Source organism: Dryobates pubescens, chromosome 11, assembly GCF_014839835.1.
Source record: "Dryobates pubescens isolate bDryPub1 chromosome 11, bDryPub1.pri, whole genome shotgun sequence".
Taxonomy (NCBI): domain Eukaryota; kingdom Metazoa; phylum Chordata; class Aves; order Piciformes; family Picidae; genus Dryobates; species Dryobates pubescens.
In genome coordinates this window covers 33,494,613-33,510,711 of record NC_071622.1, presented here as the reverse complement: position 1 = coordinate 33,510,711, position 16,099 = coordinate 33,494,613, and the positions used below count along the sequence as shown (strand labels likewise).

General features: G+C 45.9%; 1 protein-coding gene across 1 annotated transcript in view; it reads left to right on the top strand.

Moving 5' to 3' along the window:
• The window catches only part of SCP2 (sterol carrier protein 2), a 29,987-nt gene extending 16,587 nt beyond the window's left edge, over positions 1-13,400 (top strand). Inside the window, exons 11-16 of the mRNA XM_054165315.1 lie at positions 3,282-3,389; positions 5,804-5,957; positions 9,429-9,522; positions 9,992-10,121; positions 11,648-11,727; positions 12,739-13,400. Of these exons, the coding sequence (XP_054021290.1) occupies positions 3,282-3,389; positions 5,804-5,957; positions 9,429-9,522; positions 9,992-10,121; positions 11,648-11,727; positions 12,739-12,834 (662 nt within the window). The 3' untranslated portion in view covers positions 12,835-13,400. The remainder of the gene's footprint in view (positions 1-3,281; positions 3,390-5,803; positions 5,958-9,428; positions 9,523-9,991; positions 10,122-11,647; positions 11,728-12,738) is intronic.
• Positions 13,401-16,099: the final 2,699 nt, after the last annotated feature.

Below are 16,099 nucleotides of genomic sequence, written 5' to 3'. Positions count from 1 at the left end.
CTTTGCCTTTGATAACAGAGTTGTTGGCAAGTTGTGAACATGCCTCTAAAGTCAACTGCGTAACAATGCACAACCTGTCCAGATTTGTTTCATTTAAGTGGATTTACCCCAAGTTAAATGGCAGTGGAGTTTAGTTCTCTGCAAGTCAAACCACTAAAAGTTCTCCTGAACAGGTTTTTGTTTGATTTCAAATAAAAAACGTATTAAGCCTCTACTTCAGTGCATGATCCATTTAGCTTCTAGGTGAATTCTTGCTTTGCATTTAATAATCATTTGATGTGATCTTTCTCTCAATTTGTTCTAAGAAATGTTGAGAGGATGATCAGAGGGCTGGAGCTCCTCTCCTACAGAGACAGATTGAGAGAGTTGGGGCTCTTTAGTCTGGAGAAGAGCAGGCTCTGAGGAGACCTTATTGTGGCCTTCTAGCATCTAAAAGGGCCTAAAAGTAAACTGTGAGGGACTTCTTAGGGTGTCAGGATTAGGGGGAATGGAGCAGAACTAGAAATGCATAGACTCAGATTGATGTTAGGAAGAAATTCTTCCCCATGAGGGTGGTGAGACACTGGCACAGGTTGCCCAGGGAGGTGGTGGAAGCCTCATCCCTGGAGGTTTTTAAGGCCAGGCTGGATGTGGCTCTGAACAACCTGATGTAGTGTGAGGTGTCCCTGCCCATGGCAGGGGGGCTGGAACTGGATGATCCTTGAGGTCCTGTTGTAGTTTGAGCTGGGTGCCCCCCTGGTGCATTCACTTCCTGTGTCCAGAAGTCCAGCCCAGAGGGATGGACACAGGAAATTGTGTATTTCCTACCATAATTCTTTGCACCACTATAAGATCCAGTGCGGAGTCTGGCACTTCCTCTTTCCTTCCCTCTCCGAGACTTGGTAACTGGGGGAGAGATCTCCCGGCCATGGGCCTGATTGGGCCCAAGGCCACAGGGGGATGGGCAGTCTCAGGCCTGGCCAGCTGAGACTAGCCCAGCAGAGGGAGGGGGAAGAAGGAGCCCTGAGGGTCTCGGGTGTACCCTCAGGTGGGAATGGGATGCCTCTGGGTTTGTTTTGGGATCTTTCTTTGTCACTGCGCTTTGGGTTTTCTGTAACATTCACTGCTTTCTATTTAAACTTTCATCACTTTTGCAATCCGTTTGTCTGAGTCGTTATTTCTGCCTGTGGTGGGGAGGGGACCTGCCCCAACCCATTACAGGTCCCTTCCAACCCTGACAATTTGAGGATTCTAACTATCCTACTCTATCACTAGATGGTGCATTGGATCAAGTCTAAGCTTTTTTTCTCAAACAGGAGTCCATAGATCTCCAGGAAGGCTTTTCATGTGTTTGTAGATCCTCAAACGTTTGCCTTTGAATGCTTGCTTTTGGCTGTCTGTTTTGCTGTGTTTTGTTGGTATCTGCAGTAAAAAATGGTAGATGTTTGTTAGAGTTTCAATATTTCAGCTTCATTCCCTTAATTGAAGATACAGAAGAATCCTAATTGTACTGAGACCAGTCTTGTTTAATATCTTTGGTGACATGGAGAGTGGCATTGAGGCAGCCTCAGCAAGTTTGACAGCACCAAGCAGTGTGGTGCAGCAGACAAGCTGGAGGGATGGGATGCCATGCAGAGGGACCTTGACAGGCTGGAGAGCTGGGCCCATGAAAGCCTCGTGAGGCTCAAAAAGACCAAGTGCAAGGTCCTGCATCTGGGTCGGGGCAATCCCAAGCAGCAATATAGGCTGGACAGGGACTGGCTTGAGAGCAGCCCTGAACAAAAGGACCTGAGGGTGCTGGTGGATGAGAAGCTCAACTTGAGCCACCAGTGTGCACTTTCAGCCCAGAAAGCCAATCATATCCTGGGCTGCATCAAGAGAAGTGTGGCCAGCAGGTCGAGGGAGGTGATTCTCCTCCTCTACTTCGCTCTGCTGAGACCCCACCTGGAGTACTGTGTGCAGTTCTGAAGCCCCTATTACAGGAGGGATCTGAAGGTGCTGGAGTGTGTCTGGAGCAGAGCCACAAGGATGATCAGAGGGCTGGAGCTCCTCCCCTGCAGAGACAGACTGAGACAGTTGGGGCTGTTCAGTCTGGAGAAGAGAAGGCTCTGAGGAGACCTTATTGTGGCCTTCCAGTATCTGAAGGGGGCCTACAAGAAGGCTGGGGAGGGACTTTTTAGGGTGTCAGGGAGTGATAGGACTGGGGGCAATGGAAAAAAACCTAGAAATGGGTAGATTCAGATTGGATGTTAGAAGGAAGCTCTTCATCATGAGGGTAGTGAGCCAGTGGAACAGGCTGCACAGGGAGGTGGTGGAGGCTCCATCCCTGGAGGCTTTTAAGGCCAGGTTGGATGTAGCTCCAGGCAAACTGCTCTTGTGTGAGGAGTCCGTGCCCATGGCAGGTGGGTTGGAACTAGATGATCCTTGGGGTCCCTTCCAACCCTAACAATTCTATGATTCTATTATTCTCTATTTGACCAATATCTTGTGTATGGTAATTGAATGATGCAGTTCTCAGCACCCTGCAATCAGTCTGACCTTAATGAAACTTATCATGGAATGGTACTAATTGGACCAGAGTGATTAGTGAGATGGCATAAGCTGCATTGTGGATTTAGATGTGCAAGACTAAGCTGGTGTTTTCATTCAATGGCAGAAGGAAGTTATCAATAAGGAGGTGCAGCAGATGCCAGTGTTAACAACAGAGGCTGAAGAAGCTGGTAAAGAATAAAGGAGTAGGGAACTGGTTAAAAGGGAGAACTGTCAGCTAAAAGCATGGCACTGAAAGCTAAGCAATGCCAAGCATTAATCAGATGAGTGTGTTTAATTACTATTTTAATGTCTTAATGCAGCCCAGGGTACTGTTGACCTTCTTTGTGGCAAGGGCTTAGACATTCAACTTGGTGTTTACCACAACCCCATTTCCTAGGGGGTCACAAAATATAACTGCCCCCCTCTTAGAAAAAACACAGCTGCCACTGCAGTTTCATTCCTGAAACAATGAACAGCTTTATTGTACTGATTAGATCATAATCCTGTATATCAACAAAGCAGCACAACAGCACACTTGAAGAAGCTTTTGTGTCCAACACTAGCTCTTTTACTTCTTTTCTGTGTTCTGCTTTCTCCAGTGGTAGGAGCAAGTCTCATTACTGTAGCTTGGCTAATTCCAGGCTGCTCTTGATAAAAAAAATCTGTTGTGGTATTTCCTAGTTTTTGGCTGACATCTTTGGTAAGTGACAGTAGAATTGAAAAGTCCTTCAAGAGCTAAAAGGCAGACTGCTGTCCATGCTGTTTTATAGGAAGAGCTTGTGACCTGATTGACAGAGGAGACAACACTTACGGAGGAAAGTGGGTCATCAATCCCAGCGGGGGCTTGATTTCCAAGGGACATCCACTTGGTGCCACAGGTATGCAAAAGCATTTAATTTATAGGAATATAGGAAGGATGTGGACCTCATGGGGAGGGTCCAGAGGAGGACCGTGAAAATGATCAGGGGGTTGGAGCACCTCTGCTGCGAGGACAGGCTGAGGGAGCTGGGGGTGTTCAGCCTGGAGAAGAGGAGGCTCTGGGGAGACATAATAGTAGCCTTCCAGTACCTGAAGGGGGCTACAAGAAGGATGGACAGAGACTGTTTACAAAAGCCTGCAGTGATAGGATGAGGCTTCAAACTAGAGAAGAGCAAATTTAGACTGGGTATCAGGAAAAAGTTCTTTTCTATGAGGGTGGTGGAACACTGAAACAGGTTACCCAGGGAGGTGGTTGAGGCCCCTTCCCTGGAGATATTAAAGATAAGACTTGACAAGGCCCTGGGCAGCCTGATCTAGTTGGGGGATCCCTGTTGACTGGGGAGGTCGGACTGGATGACCTTTGGATGTCCCTTCTGGCCTGGACCATTCTGTGATTTAGTCATGCTAGCTATGTGTGAGACAGCTCTGCAGCAGGTAGATGCTTCCTACTTGTGTTTGCTTGTGTGAAACAGGAGGCTTTGTAGGACTGGAAGGCATCCTGCAGCTGATTCTCATTTGCAACTAAGGCAAGCATTAGGGCAGGTTGGCCAGATAGGATTGCTCAAACCGAAAGACTTGGAGTGTAAATTGCATCATTAGCACTTATTTAATTGTATAGTGTTTGTTTTCCTGTTGTTATTAAAAGCAACCTGCCAAACAGCTTGCCTTGTTTTCTAAGTAATTGCTCAATAGCACAACTTCTTCTGAAAGCCTGAGTAAGTATTTTCATATGTTGTCATCCTTTTAATATTTTGGAGGTTTTTGCTGCATCTGAATAGCTTGTGTCCTTGTTAACTGCAGAAAAAGGTATCTGTGTTAAGCCTTGGATGTCAAAATATTTATCTGATGTTTAGAGCAGAAGCTGTTAGTCACTGTTTCCCAGCAACACAGGCTTGCCTTTCTTTGTTTTCATTAAACTGCTGCACTTGCTTCCAAATGAGATGGCTCTTGGATAAAATGTGTTTGGGTTTGTGAAGATAATTCACCTTCCTCCTATGGAAATGAGAAGTTGTCAGAAAAGTGGAGAAGAGGAAATTTAAAGCAAGAAACTAAACTAGCAGCTGTAGCAGCTGGATAATATGTAGTTAGTGTAGGAGGGGAAAATATTAGGAAACTTGGGAAGAAAAACTTTGCATACTGTGGCCATCTGTAACAAGATTGGAGTATTGCATTGCTAGGTTTGTGTGAAACTTGTGGCAGTTACACAGTGATAAAATGTAAGGGCAATTGCTGGTATTCATGCCATGGAGTGGGGGGAAGAGTTGCTAATGACACATCTACAGGCTACTCAGCTTAATTTCACTGTTGAAACAGTTTTGAGGGTGACTGTATGCCAGTCAGATGTCATGTGAGTTGTCTTAAATTTCCAAACCATTTCGGGGCAGGTTGTATCATCACACACATTCTCCTTGAGCCTGAGGGAATTTAAATGAAACCTGTTAATTCTCCTCTGTGACTGGAATTATGGTACTTCACCATGGCTCACTTAGCTGTGTGAGACTCGGTGCATGAAATGTACGTTCTTCCCCTGCCTTGCCCAAAGGCCCACACTGTTGTCTAAGGGAGGGGAGAGGAGAGGGTGAGAGAAGGATGGAATTCTGTGGATGATTGGGGGGGAGGGAGGAGAATAAGTGTGTGTGTGTGTGATGGAACTGGATCATAACTGCAGAACCAGCTGGTTGAGTAGTCAAGAGAGACTGAGGGTGAACCTGAATGAGGACAGAGGGAGCTGGGGCTCTTCAGCTTGCAGAAGAGAAGACTAAGAGGTGACCTCATTTATGTTTATAAATATGTGCAGGGTGAATGCCAAGAGGGTGGAGCCAGGCTCTGCTCAGTGATGCCCAATGACAGCACAAGGGGCAATGGGTGAAAGTTGAGGCAGAGGAAGTTCCATGGAAACATGAGGAAAAATGTTTTCCCTGTGAGGGTGACAGAACACTGGAACAGGCTGCCCAGGGGGTTGTGGAGTCTCCCCCTCTGGAGATATTCAAGACCTGCCTGGATGTGTTCCTGTGTGATCTGCAATACGTGATGCTGGTCTGGCAGGGGGGTTGGACTGGATGAGCTTTCGAGGTCCCCTCCAACCCCTCACATTCTGTGGCTCTGTGAAATGAGGGGTTGTGCTGAAAAAGGATTCACCATCATTGCACGCCTCCCAAGAAGACACGTCTAGGTATCCGAGCAGCCGTGAATGAAATCCCTCAGCTCCTCTGGCTTGTATTCACCGCTGCCGTGTTAGGGACGCCGGCTTGTGGAACGTACCTGCCGCCTGCTTCTTCCTTTAACCAGCTGCGCTCTGTGCTCGATTTTTCAGGCCTGGCGCAGTGCGCCGAGCTCTGCTGGCAGCTGCGCGGCCTGGCCGGGCGGAGGCAGGTCCCCGGGGCAAAGGTCGCGCTGCAGCACAACTTGGGCCTCGGCGGAGCCGTGGTGGTGACCCTCTACGGCATGGGCTTCCCCGGAGTGACCAGGTGAGACAGCCCGCGGCGCTGCGGCCTGCCGCCGCGCTCGGGCCGCACTGGACGGGCCGGCGCTACGGCGAAGACGGGGGAGGCAGCTGATGAAGGGCTGCCCTCCGCGCCCAGCTGCCCCCGCTGTGTATACTGAAGGAGCATACAGAAGAGAAACCTTTAGGAGTCACCCTTCACACCGCGTCTCTGTAGAGCACGAAAATGCCCTGCTGAGTGGAAATGTACGTTCAGCGTTGGCGTACAGGTCCTGACTATAGCGGCCTTGGAAACCTCCAGTGTGGGCTCAGCGGCCGTGCAAACTGAGCTCATGTTGTGCTGACTCTGCTCCCATATCTTCGCGTTTCAAAGTTTATTTAAAATAAAATAAAGAAAAATATTCCTTGCCTCTGCAAGGAAGGAACTGCTCTGTAAGCTAAAACTTGCTCAGCAGTTGGAACTGTTGTGTATCTACAGGTGCATAGAGAGATTATAACTTCATGTCTTGTAACTGCCAGTGTATTTACCAGGAACACATTGCTGAAAAGAGCTGACTGGCCCATTAAAATGGCTCATGTGACTTTCTGGAAGGAATATAATGTTTGGAGGGGGGAAAAAAAAGCCAGCAAACGCTCCCAAACCCTTCCAAAACCAAAACGGGCCCCACTAACATGAATTAATTGAAACTAGAGACTTGCCAAAGAAAGCAAGACTTCAAAGGGAATGGAGATGCCCACTGCTTTCACTGCTAAAACTGTTGCTAGTTTGGTTTCCTGAAGAGTTGCTTTCAGCTGAGTGTGCTCCATGTGGTATTCTGAGCACTCTTTAGGATTCAGGCATGTTACTTGCCCAGTCTTGGCTGAAGAATTTGCACTTGCAGTTGTAGTATATTTTGGAGTGAGAGGAGAAGGTTGCGATGAAGCTGTGTTGTAATCTGTTGTCGTTCTGTGGCATCCCAGGACAGACAGGAACCGAGAGGAAATGCTTAAAATGTGTAAATATAGCAGAATTTCAGGAGAGGCTTTTTGAAAATGTGCAGTTCCCTTTGTGTTTTCACTTTCAGCTTTGTGTGGAAAGATTGAGCTCCCCTTTGTGAGTATTCTGGTTTGGGTTTTAAAGCTGGATGCCAGTACTTTTCCATTTGCTCTAAAAAAACTGTGAACAGGAAAACTTATCCTGTACTGGACTTCCAGAAAGTAATAGTCCTGTCCCAGCTCATCTTTCTAATGTCTGTTTTGGCTAGACCTGCGTGGTTCCTGACAGTGTGTCTGTGGAGGAGGTGATGAGAGAAGCAATTGAACCTTGAGGGGCTACAGCAGTACCTGTTGGTAGTATAGTGTCAGCCATCTGCATCTGAGATGGGTGAAGTTCATAGTCCATTCTGCCTATTTTTGCAGATACTGTTTTAGATTAGGTGGACAGTATTAGCAACTGAGGGAGAGGTTTAGGAGGAGTACATTGTGCTAGTTTTAGGCTATGCCTTTAAAATTTTTCACAGATCTTGAACAGAAAAGTAGTAAAATGTAAATAAGTCACTATTCAGCAACAGAAAGGAAAATGAAGAGAATTCTACACAAACCCACTGGAGAGATACCTGCCATAAGATTGAGTTCCCAAACCAATTTATCTTCTCATTTTTTTTGCTCTGGGAGGGATACTAACTTGCTTCTGCTTGACCTTGACTGCATTGTTTTTATTAAGTCTGATGTCCCTCTGCTCCTTTCTCTTGTCCCTTTTGTCCAGGGGAGGGAGGGGAGGCAAGGAGGGAGAAGCTAGTAGCTTCCCCTGGTCTTTGTGCTGTTTATTAATTGTAAATATCTGTAAATATTGTATATTTTGTACATATTCATTGCATTCCATTGTAGAGTGTAGTTTTGCTTGTAAATCCAGCTTTCATTTGCTTCCAACTGAGCTGGTCTGGCAAATGTAAAGTTGGGGGGGAAATTTCAACCCACCACAGAAGTGATAGTCATGTTACTCAGTAATCTCTAAGAGGTTAGACCATGTGAGAAAACAGGTGTGATACAGGAAAATCATATCCCCTCAAGGAGTCTCTTAGAGTGTGCTCTCAAGACCTGACTCCCTAGAGGGGGAACAGACTTAGAGGGGATGCAGTATTGTGGATGGCTTTGAGCTCTATCTTTCCACATACTGTAATTTTGTGGAGCAGGGAATCTGTTGCTATTGCTACACTGCTACCCCTGAGGTCCTGCTAGAAGCAGAGCCTCCTGTCAGAATCGGCTTTGCATGGGTAGGTGATATTTCTCTTGAGTAAATTAAATCTAGTTTACTATAGCTCATTTCACCTTTGACAGCATTGAGAGTTTTGAATATTCTTTGAGGTGCAACTCATGACAGAAATCTTAGCAACACTGGTTTCATCTTGCATGAGACAAGCTTAAAACCCTTTAGTTCTTCCAAAGGCTGTATGTGGGAGATCTCTGACCCAAGGAATTGCGCTAATATCTATCAGACTTTGGAATGAGCCAGCATGGCTGTTCTGTTTAGACACTGCTTATGTAACTGGATGATGTTGTGTAATTAAGGGAAAGGTGATGGCACTTCATATTTATGAAGATACTTCACACCATTTTTTTTCCACAGCAGTGCACACAGGCTTAATCACTGGGTTCAGCTATGGCCTGTAATTAGTATCCTTTGCCAAGAAGGTGCATCACGGTGAACGGCAGCAAGACTTGACCCATCCTGACTCAGTCTGTTCAGTGGTTCTGCTTTATTTCAACACTTCACACTTTTATATACTGTTAGTGCAGCCTTGCTTTGTTAGCAAAATTGATGTCCTCTTAAGGTGAGACAAAGCCTCCCATTGCCACTGTAGTGCACATCCACAGGGCAGTGTTAGCCCCACACAAGTAAGTTCCAGCAATCTCTCTTAGGTGGTTCTGTCACTTTATCAAACCTGACTGCAGTTTTGAACTCCACTGCCAAGAGATAGTGATGATTGTAAACTTGGTTTCCCTGCTGCCTCATTTGCCATTTCTTTGGACGTCTTTATACTTACTTTGGCTCTGAGTGCCTCTGCAGAAAGGAAGTTTGGCTTCTTGCTGCTATCAGGCTGTGCAGGGTGACTGCTCCAGAGAATCAGGAGCGATGCTTAGTACCTCTAGTGACAGAAGTGAAGAGAACCACGTGAATTGAGAGTTAAAAAGGGGATATGTTTTACCCAAAAAATGAAGGTATTTCTCTGAGGTGGTGCCTGTGCTGCTTTCTGCACACAAGGTATGGCAGCAGTGTTTGCTGATTTATCTTAAGGAGACTAATGATTGAATTTCATTATAAAAATGAGTGTTGAAATATCTGGGCACATGGGCCAGGATGTCAAGCCCACCAGAGACCAAGCTTCACTTGGATATCATCTTAACTGCTCTGTACTGCTGTAGTGTTTGAGTGTGGCTGTCCCTGCTGGGGTTAGCCCTGCTGGCAGTGCCATGGAGGTGGTGCAGGGTAAGTTAATGAAGGGCTCTTTCCTTTCAGTGCCCGCCGGATCACGGCTATGCCTCTCAGCGCGGCTCTTGATGGATTCAAGTCCCACTTGGTCTTCAAAGAGATAGAAAAGAAGCTTCAAGAGGTATTCAACTGCTGCTTTTATCTGAGTTTTTAACTTGTGACAGAACATGTGTGAAACCTGGTGGGAAGGAAGTGGCATCAAACAGTCCCCTCTGTACTGCTCGTGGAAATAAGTGGCAGAGCTTTGAATGTCGGTGTCAGGAAGCCTTCTACGCTGTGCCATGATGGGAAGTGACTTCTGTCAGACCATTCCTACCTGCAGAGGGGTATTTCAGTAAAGGCACAGTTCAGCTTTTATGTGAGGAGCTTGCTAGCTAACACAAAAACCTCTGAAGCTTGTGTTTGTTTCATCATTGGTAAGTGTGATTGCACTTTGTCAGACTTACACCAAGTCCAGGCTGTTGGCACAGTGGTCATTTCTCTTGGTTGGTGGATTTAAATGCAGTTAGCCAGAGTGTCTTTGTTGGGTTGGGTTTCTTGAAGGTATTTTGAAGTAAATGATTAATTTGCATCTTCCATGGTCATTACAGGAAGGAGAGCAATTTGTCAAGAAAATTGGTGGGATCTTTGCCTTCAAAATAAAAGATGGTCCTGGTGGGAAAGAAGCAACTTGGGTAGTAGATGTGAAAAATGGTAAAGGCTCTGTGGCAGCTAATTCAGGTCAGTGCTGCTTTCTTGTGTCATTGCAGAAAACACATAAGTAATGAGAAGACTATAAATTCATCTTCTGGTTTAGCAAAAGTGGTGTAGAGCTACCTGCAACTTAAACTTGTTACTGATGCTTTTAGTCCCTGTTTCAAAGAATGAAACTACTTCTACTCTGAATTCTGGCCAGACAATTGCATGTTTTCTTAAGGGCTCCAGACAGATCTGTTAGATGACTATTACAGGAATCAAAATTAAGAGGGGGGAAAAAAATCAGACCTCAGAGGTTTTGGTCTCACCTCAACATTTGGGCCATAAATGTAACTGATGGCTGCTTCTTGAGCTGTTTTGCTGGAGACACTGGTAGGCGATAAGCTGGTCTGTCTCGTCAGGCTACTTCGCTGCAGCTTGTTGAGCAATACAATTTGCTCGACTCCACTACTGTAGCAGCTGGAATAAACAACTTCTATTTTAACACAGCCTGGGTGGGTTGGGGGGAACCCTGTAAAACTTCTGGAATAAGGGGTTTGTACCCTTCCCAGGAAAATACTGTCTTGGATCTAGTCTAAGGTTGTAGGAGTGGATGAGCCTCTCGGAAGGATGCATTCAGCACCGTACGTAGCAAGGAAGTTAATTTACTGTCAAAACCACAGTTACTCTTCCACTGTTTCCTGAAATATGTATTGCAGTGGCAACTACAGTGGATAAAAAACTAATTTTGAACATTTCATATAATTCACTATTTCATGAAGAAACATTCAAGGCCATTCTGCGATGTCGTGTGTCCAGCGTAATGTAAGCAGAAAGCCAGCAGTCTGTCCTCAGGATCTCAGCTGCCCATCAGCATGCAGCACAGAGTTTCAATTGAAAACATGGCAGGAGACTTGATTTGGAATTCATTGATCTAAGGTCTCACAAAAAACCAGAAAAGCACCACTTTCTGTTGGATGCACAGCATCTGTCAGTGAAGTGTAATAATAAAAGGGGTGTAGGGGAGGTGTGCAAGGGTTTAGCCCTTGGTACAGATGCTAATGCTTGTATCAGTGCTCATGAAAATAAGATTTCAGCTTATTTCTGGGTTTGACTTAAGGCAAGCTTTTAGAGTGCACCTGTTGTTCCCATTGAAGGAAGGCAGGAAATGCCTGGACTTTCAGTGATGAATTCTTCCAAGTGTCATGGGGGAAAGCACATTTATTATTTATTCTGAGTTCTCTTAATGCTGGCAAGTTTCAGCTTGACAAAACTTCAGATGATGGTCAGTTTGTGTTCTGATTGCAGGGGATTATTTCTTTTCAAGGACTGAGCTTGCTTAGCACCTTTCAGACCGGTCCCTCTTCCTTCAGTGCTGGGATGGGCTGTGCTGCAAGGTGGCACAGATGCCTGTGGGTTATTGGGGGATCCCTTGATACTTTCAGAATGGCTCTTATCTGAAAGTACTTGAGGTACCATTTTGCTAGCCTGTAGTACCTGCAGATTCCATGGAGCTGCAGCTTCTGTTACTGTTTGATCTCTGAATCCTCACAGTCTACTCTGTCCTACAGATAAGAAGGCAGATTGTACAATCACAATGGCTGACGCTGATCTTTTGGCTCTGATGACTGGCAAAATGAATCCTCAGACTGTAAGTATAGCAAAGGAGAAGTGACTTGTCTGTTTTGAGAGTGTTTAAGTTGAAGTCATCCAGAGGGACCTGGACAAGAGCTGGGCCCAGGTGGACCTCATGAGGTTCAACAAGAGCAAGTGCAGGGTTCTGCACCTGGGCCAGAAGAATCCTCACTATCGATACACACTGGGAGAGAAGGTGATAGAAAGCAGCCCTGAGGAAAAGCAGTCAGGGGTGCTGATGGATGAGAAGCTGGACATGAGCAGGCAGTGTGAGCTCGCAGCCCAGAAGGCCAATTACAGCCTGGGCTGCATCAAAAGATGTGTTGCCGCAGATCCAGGGAGGTGACTTTGTTACTTTGCTCTACTCTGATAAGACCTCACCTGCAGCACCTCTGCCAGGAGGACAGGCTGAGGGAGCTGGGGGTGTTTAGCCTGGAGAAGAGGAGGCTCCAAGGAGACCTAATAGCAACCTGCAGGTACCTGAAGGGGCTGCAAGAGGGATGGAGAGAGACTGTTCACAAAGGCCTGCAGTGACAGGACAAGGGGCAATGGCTTCAAACTAGAGAAGAACAGATCTAGATTGGGTATTAGGAACAGTTTCTTTACTGTGAGGATGGTGGAACACAAACAGGTTGCCCAGGGAGGTGGTTGGGGTCCTATCCCTGGGGATATTCAAGGTAAGACTTGACAAGGCCCTGGGCAACCTCATCTAGTTTGTTAGTCCCTGCTGACTGTGGGGAGGTCAGACTGGATGACCTTTGGAGGTCCCTTTTGGCCTGGGCCACTCAATAAATCCCCTCCTCAGAAACTGCCATGGCCTGTCTGCAAACTAACAGTTCTTAGGTTAATCCAAGACAGGCAGTGTCTGCTCTGCTGCATGGCTCCCTGCTAGCTCAGGCAGCCTGGAGGTGACCCAGAAGGGGATGTAGTAGTGCTGGGTTTGCAGAGCACAGGGGCAACCTGGAAGGGTGCTTTTGGGGTAGGACACTGTGTTGCACTGCATTTCACATAATCTTTCTCTTTTTAGGCATTCTTTCAAGGCAAATTGAAGATTTCTGGAAACATGGGCATGGCAATGAAACTTCAGAACCTGCAGCTTCAGCCAGGCAAAGCTAAACTTTGAGCTCAGTAGAGGAAACAGTCAGCACTTAATATTCTTGACAGAAAAAGTAGAATGAAACTAGACATTATCAATAGTGTGGTGCAGGCTGGGTTTGATTGGACCTCTCTCACCTAAATCATGTGGTTAGAGACCTTAATTCTTTTAAACTCCATCAGTTTCTCTGTGGCAAGGATGCATTCTAACAAATAGTGCTGCTGCTTATTCTAAAATGATCTTCCAAAGGGGATCTCTAAGAGGTTTTCAAGAATGGCCTTTAGGAATTTGCTGTAAAATACCTTTTCTTATTGCTACTTTGGAATTCAAGTAAAATATCCAGAAATAGGATCTAGAAGGTTGCTTCTAGAGAATCATAAGATTTGATGATATTTTACCTTGAGAAAAAGATTAGGTTCACCAGAAGAACTGAGAGGGAGTGGGACCAACATTTTACCTACTTTCTCCTGAGAAAATCTGGTGTTGATCTGATGAAATTCTTACCAGTAATGTAAAAAGCTTTTAACTTCTGTTTGGTGAAAATGTATTCTGGTTGGAAGTTTAATAGAAAATTAAATATACTTTTCCTGTTCTGTGTGTCTGTGGCTTAGATTGGTAACCAGGGATTTGTGTCCCTGTGCTGAGTGGACTATTTTGGGCAGGTGGTCATGAAGGACCAGCTGCCCCCAGACCATTTTGTCAGCAGGTACTCCATGAACTACCCCTCAGTCCAGTATACACACCACAGATTCACACATGGGCCGTGGCTGAGGCACTGCTGCATAACCTTTCACTTCCCCGGTTTAACTACAAGCATTAGGAAAATGAACTAAATTTAGCCCAATGATTCTGCTCTTCAAGTGTGAATGGTTAACAGAATGGCTGTACTGCATTAGACCAAAAACCCACCTACCCCACTCTGGTTTTTGAGTGTTGATACCTTGGAAGGAAAATTAAGATAGCCCAGACATAGGTGGAATCATTTACTGTAGTGACAGAATGGTTAGAGTTGGAAGGAGACCTCAAGGATCATCAAGTTCACCCCCTTCATGGTCAAGAATTTCTTCCTAACATCCAATCTGAATTTTTCTAGTTTTGCTCTGTTTTCCCCAGTTCTGTCACTCCCTGACATCCTAAAAAGTCCCTCCCCAGCTTTCTTGTAGGCTTCCTTCAGATACTGGAAGGCCACAATAAGTTCTCCTTGGAGCCTTCTCGTCTCCAGATTGAACAACCCCAACTCTCAGTCTGCCTTCACAGGAAAGGTGCTCCAGGCCTCTGATCATCTTTGTGGCAGATTTTGACATAATTTCTAAGTTGACATTATTTCCAAGTTCTGTTGACTTATTTTTGCATAACCCAAATAAAGCATTACCCTAAGCTTGTACCATTCTACAATCTCTTGACAAAAGTTTGCTTTCTTGCTCCATTCTGCTCTTGACCAAGCAGCACCTCCTCCTGCCCAAATCCTTTGGAGCCAAATCGGACCTTGTCACTAAGCTGATGTTACTGCACTTCTGTTAACCTGAACACACATGAGAGCAGCATTGGGCAGCTCCAGAGGTGTCCAGTTACTCAGCACAGCAAAGGTTAAATGTTTTGTTAGAGACAGCCTAAACCTTTAGGCTGAGAGTTTAGTGTTCTCAGACTCACATCAAAGGATATCTCAACTTTAAAATCCTTAGCAGGGAGGAGGGTTTCTTCTTCCTTCCCAGACCCTGGTGGCTGTCCTTGGCAGCTGTTGGATGTTCTTTACCAGTGGTGATAAATGTGTGATCATTTGGCAGCCTGGGCTGCCAGCTTGGCAGGTGTGCCTTAGCTGTCCTTTCTTCTGTAAAATTCATCTTGTTCTTTCAGATAGGAATTTTCATCATGAAGAAACAAAGTCAAACGCAATCCTTTGCTGGAAGAGAAGCCAATAGGTTTGTTGGAGTTGGAGCCAGTGGGGAGGGCAGAGTGCTGCCTGACTCAGCAGCTGTGGCCTGCAGGAACTCGGGTGAATGTTTGGGGTTTGGAGCACAGATTTTTATTTTTAACTTGGACTTGGGTTTTGTGTTTCAGCTCTGATGCTTTGCCTGCTCAGGGGTGGGTACAGTGCACACATTTAGACATTTTATACATTATGTGCTTTCAAAAGTGATTGCTGCTTTTCTTACAACTGATTCTAATTAGAAGAGAAGCTGAGGGTCAGAGAATTGCTTCTTTCCTTCAGAAAATGTGCTGCTTCAGGTACCTCAGCCCCTGTGCAGGAGCAAAATAAACAGGAATTGTTAGGGGATTCTGCTTTTGGAGTATTGGCAGGATGGCTCTGTAGATAACTGAGAGCAGATCCACAGGAGCTGAGGCAGGCTAGGGGCAGTGGAGCTACTTCAGATGTCTGTTATTGTTTGAGGCTGACCCTACAACTACCTGCAGGGAGGTTGTAGCCAGGTGGGAGGCCAGTCTCTTCTCCCACTCAGCCAGTGACAGAGCAAGAGGACAGTCTCAAGCTGCACCAGGGGAGGTTGAGCCTGGATGTTAGGAAGAGATTCTTCCCAGAAAGAGTGATTGGCCATTGGAATGTGCTGCCCAGGGAAGTGGTGGAGTCCCTGTCCCTGGAAGTGTTTAAAAAAAGACTGGATGAGGCACTTGGTGCCATGGTTTAGTTGATTAGATGGTGTTGGGTGATAGGTTGGACTTGATCTCAAATGTCTCTTACAACCTGGTTAATTCTATGATTCTACCTGTTGAATAACCACAGGGAAGTGACACAGGCTGCTCAGGACAGGTGTCTGCAACTGCAAGGAATGGAGAATCTGGCAGGTGGCTTTGTGTAAAGCACATCCTAGTAGTGCAAGGTAATCTGGGATCCCTTTAGTAAGCAGAGAGAGTTTAATTTGTTTGCGTGAGGATCCTTTTAGTAAGCATCAAGTTTCACTGCTTGGGTGAGGATCCCTTTAGGGAGTTTAAATGCTCTTGGGGTGAGGAGGCCATGAGCAGCCTCGTGTGGTTTGTGGCAGCTGGGTGAAGGAGCTGATCTCTCAGGTGATGGAACACCTTAGGATGCAAGAGGATGGGGCAAAGGGATTTGGCTAAGTCTTCCCTCTCCCAATAGCAAAACTTTGAGATAATTGCAGGGCTGGACCTGTCCATTTCCCATGTGTGCAATTCATCTGAGGTCAGTTTAAACTGTTGCCCCCTTGGAAGAGGAAGTGCATTGCTTCCTGTTTCATGGAGCACTGAGCTGGATGCCAGCTCTCCTAAACAGAGGAGAGAGTAAGAATGCAATTAGTCTGGTGGATAAAAGGCAGGAAAA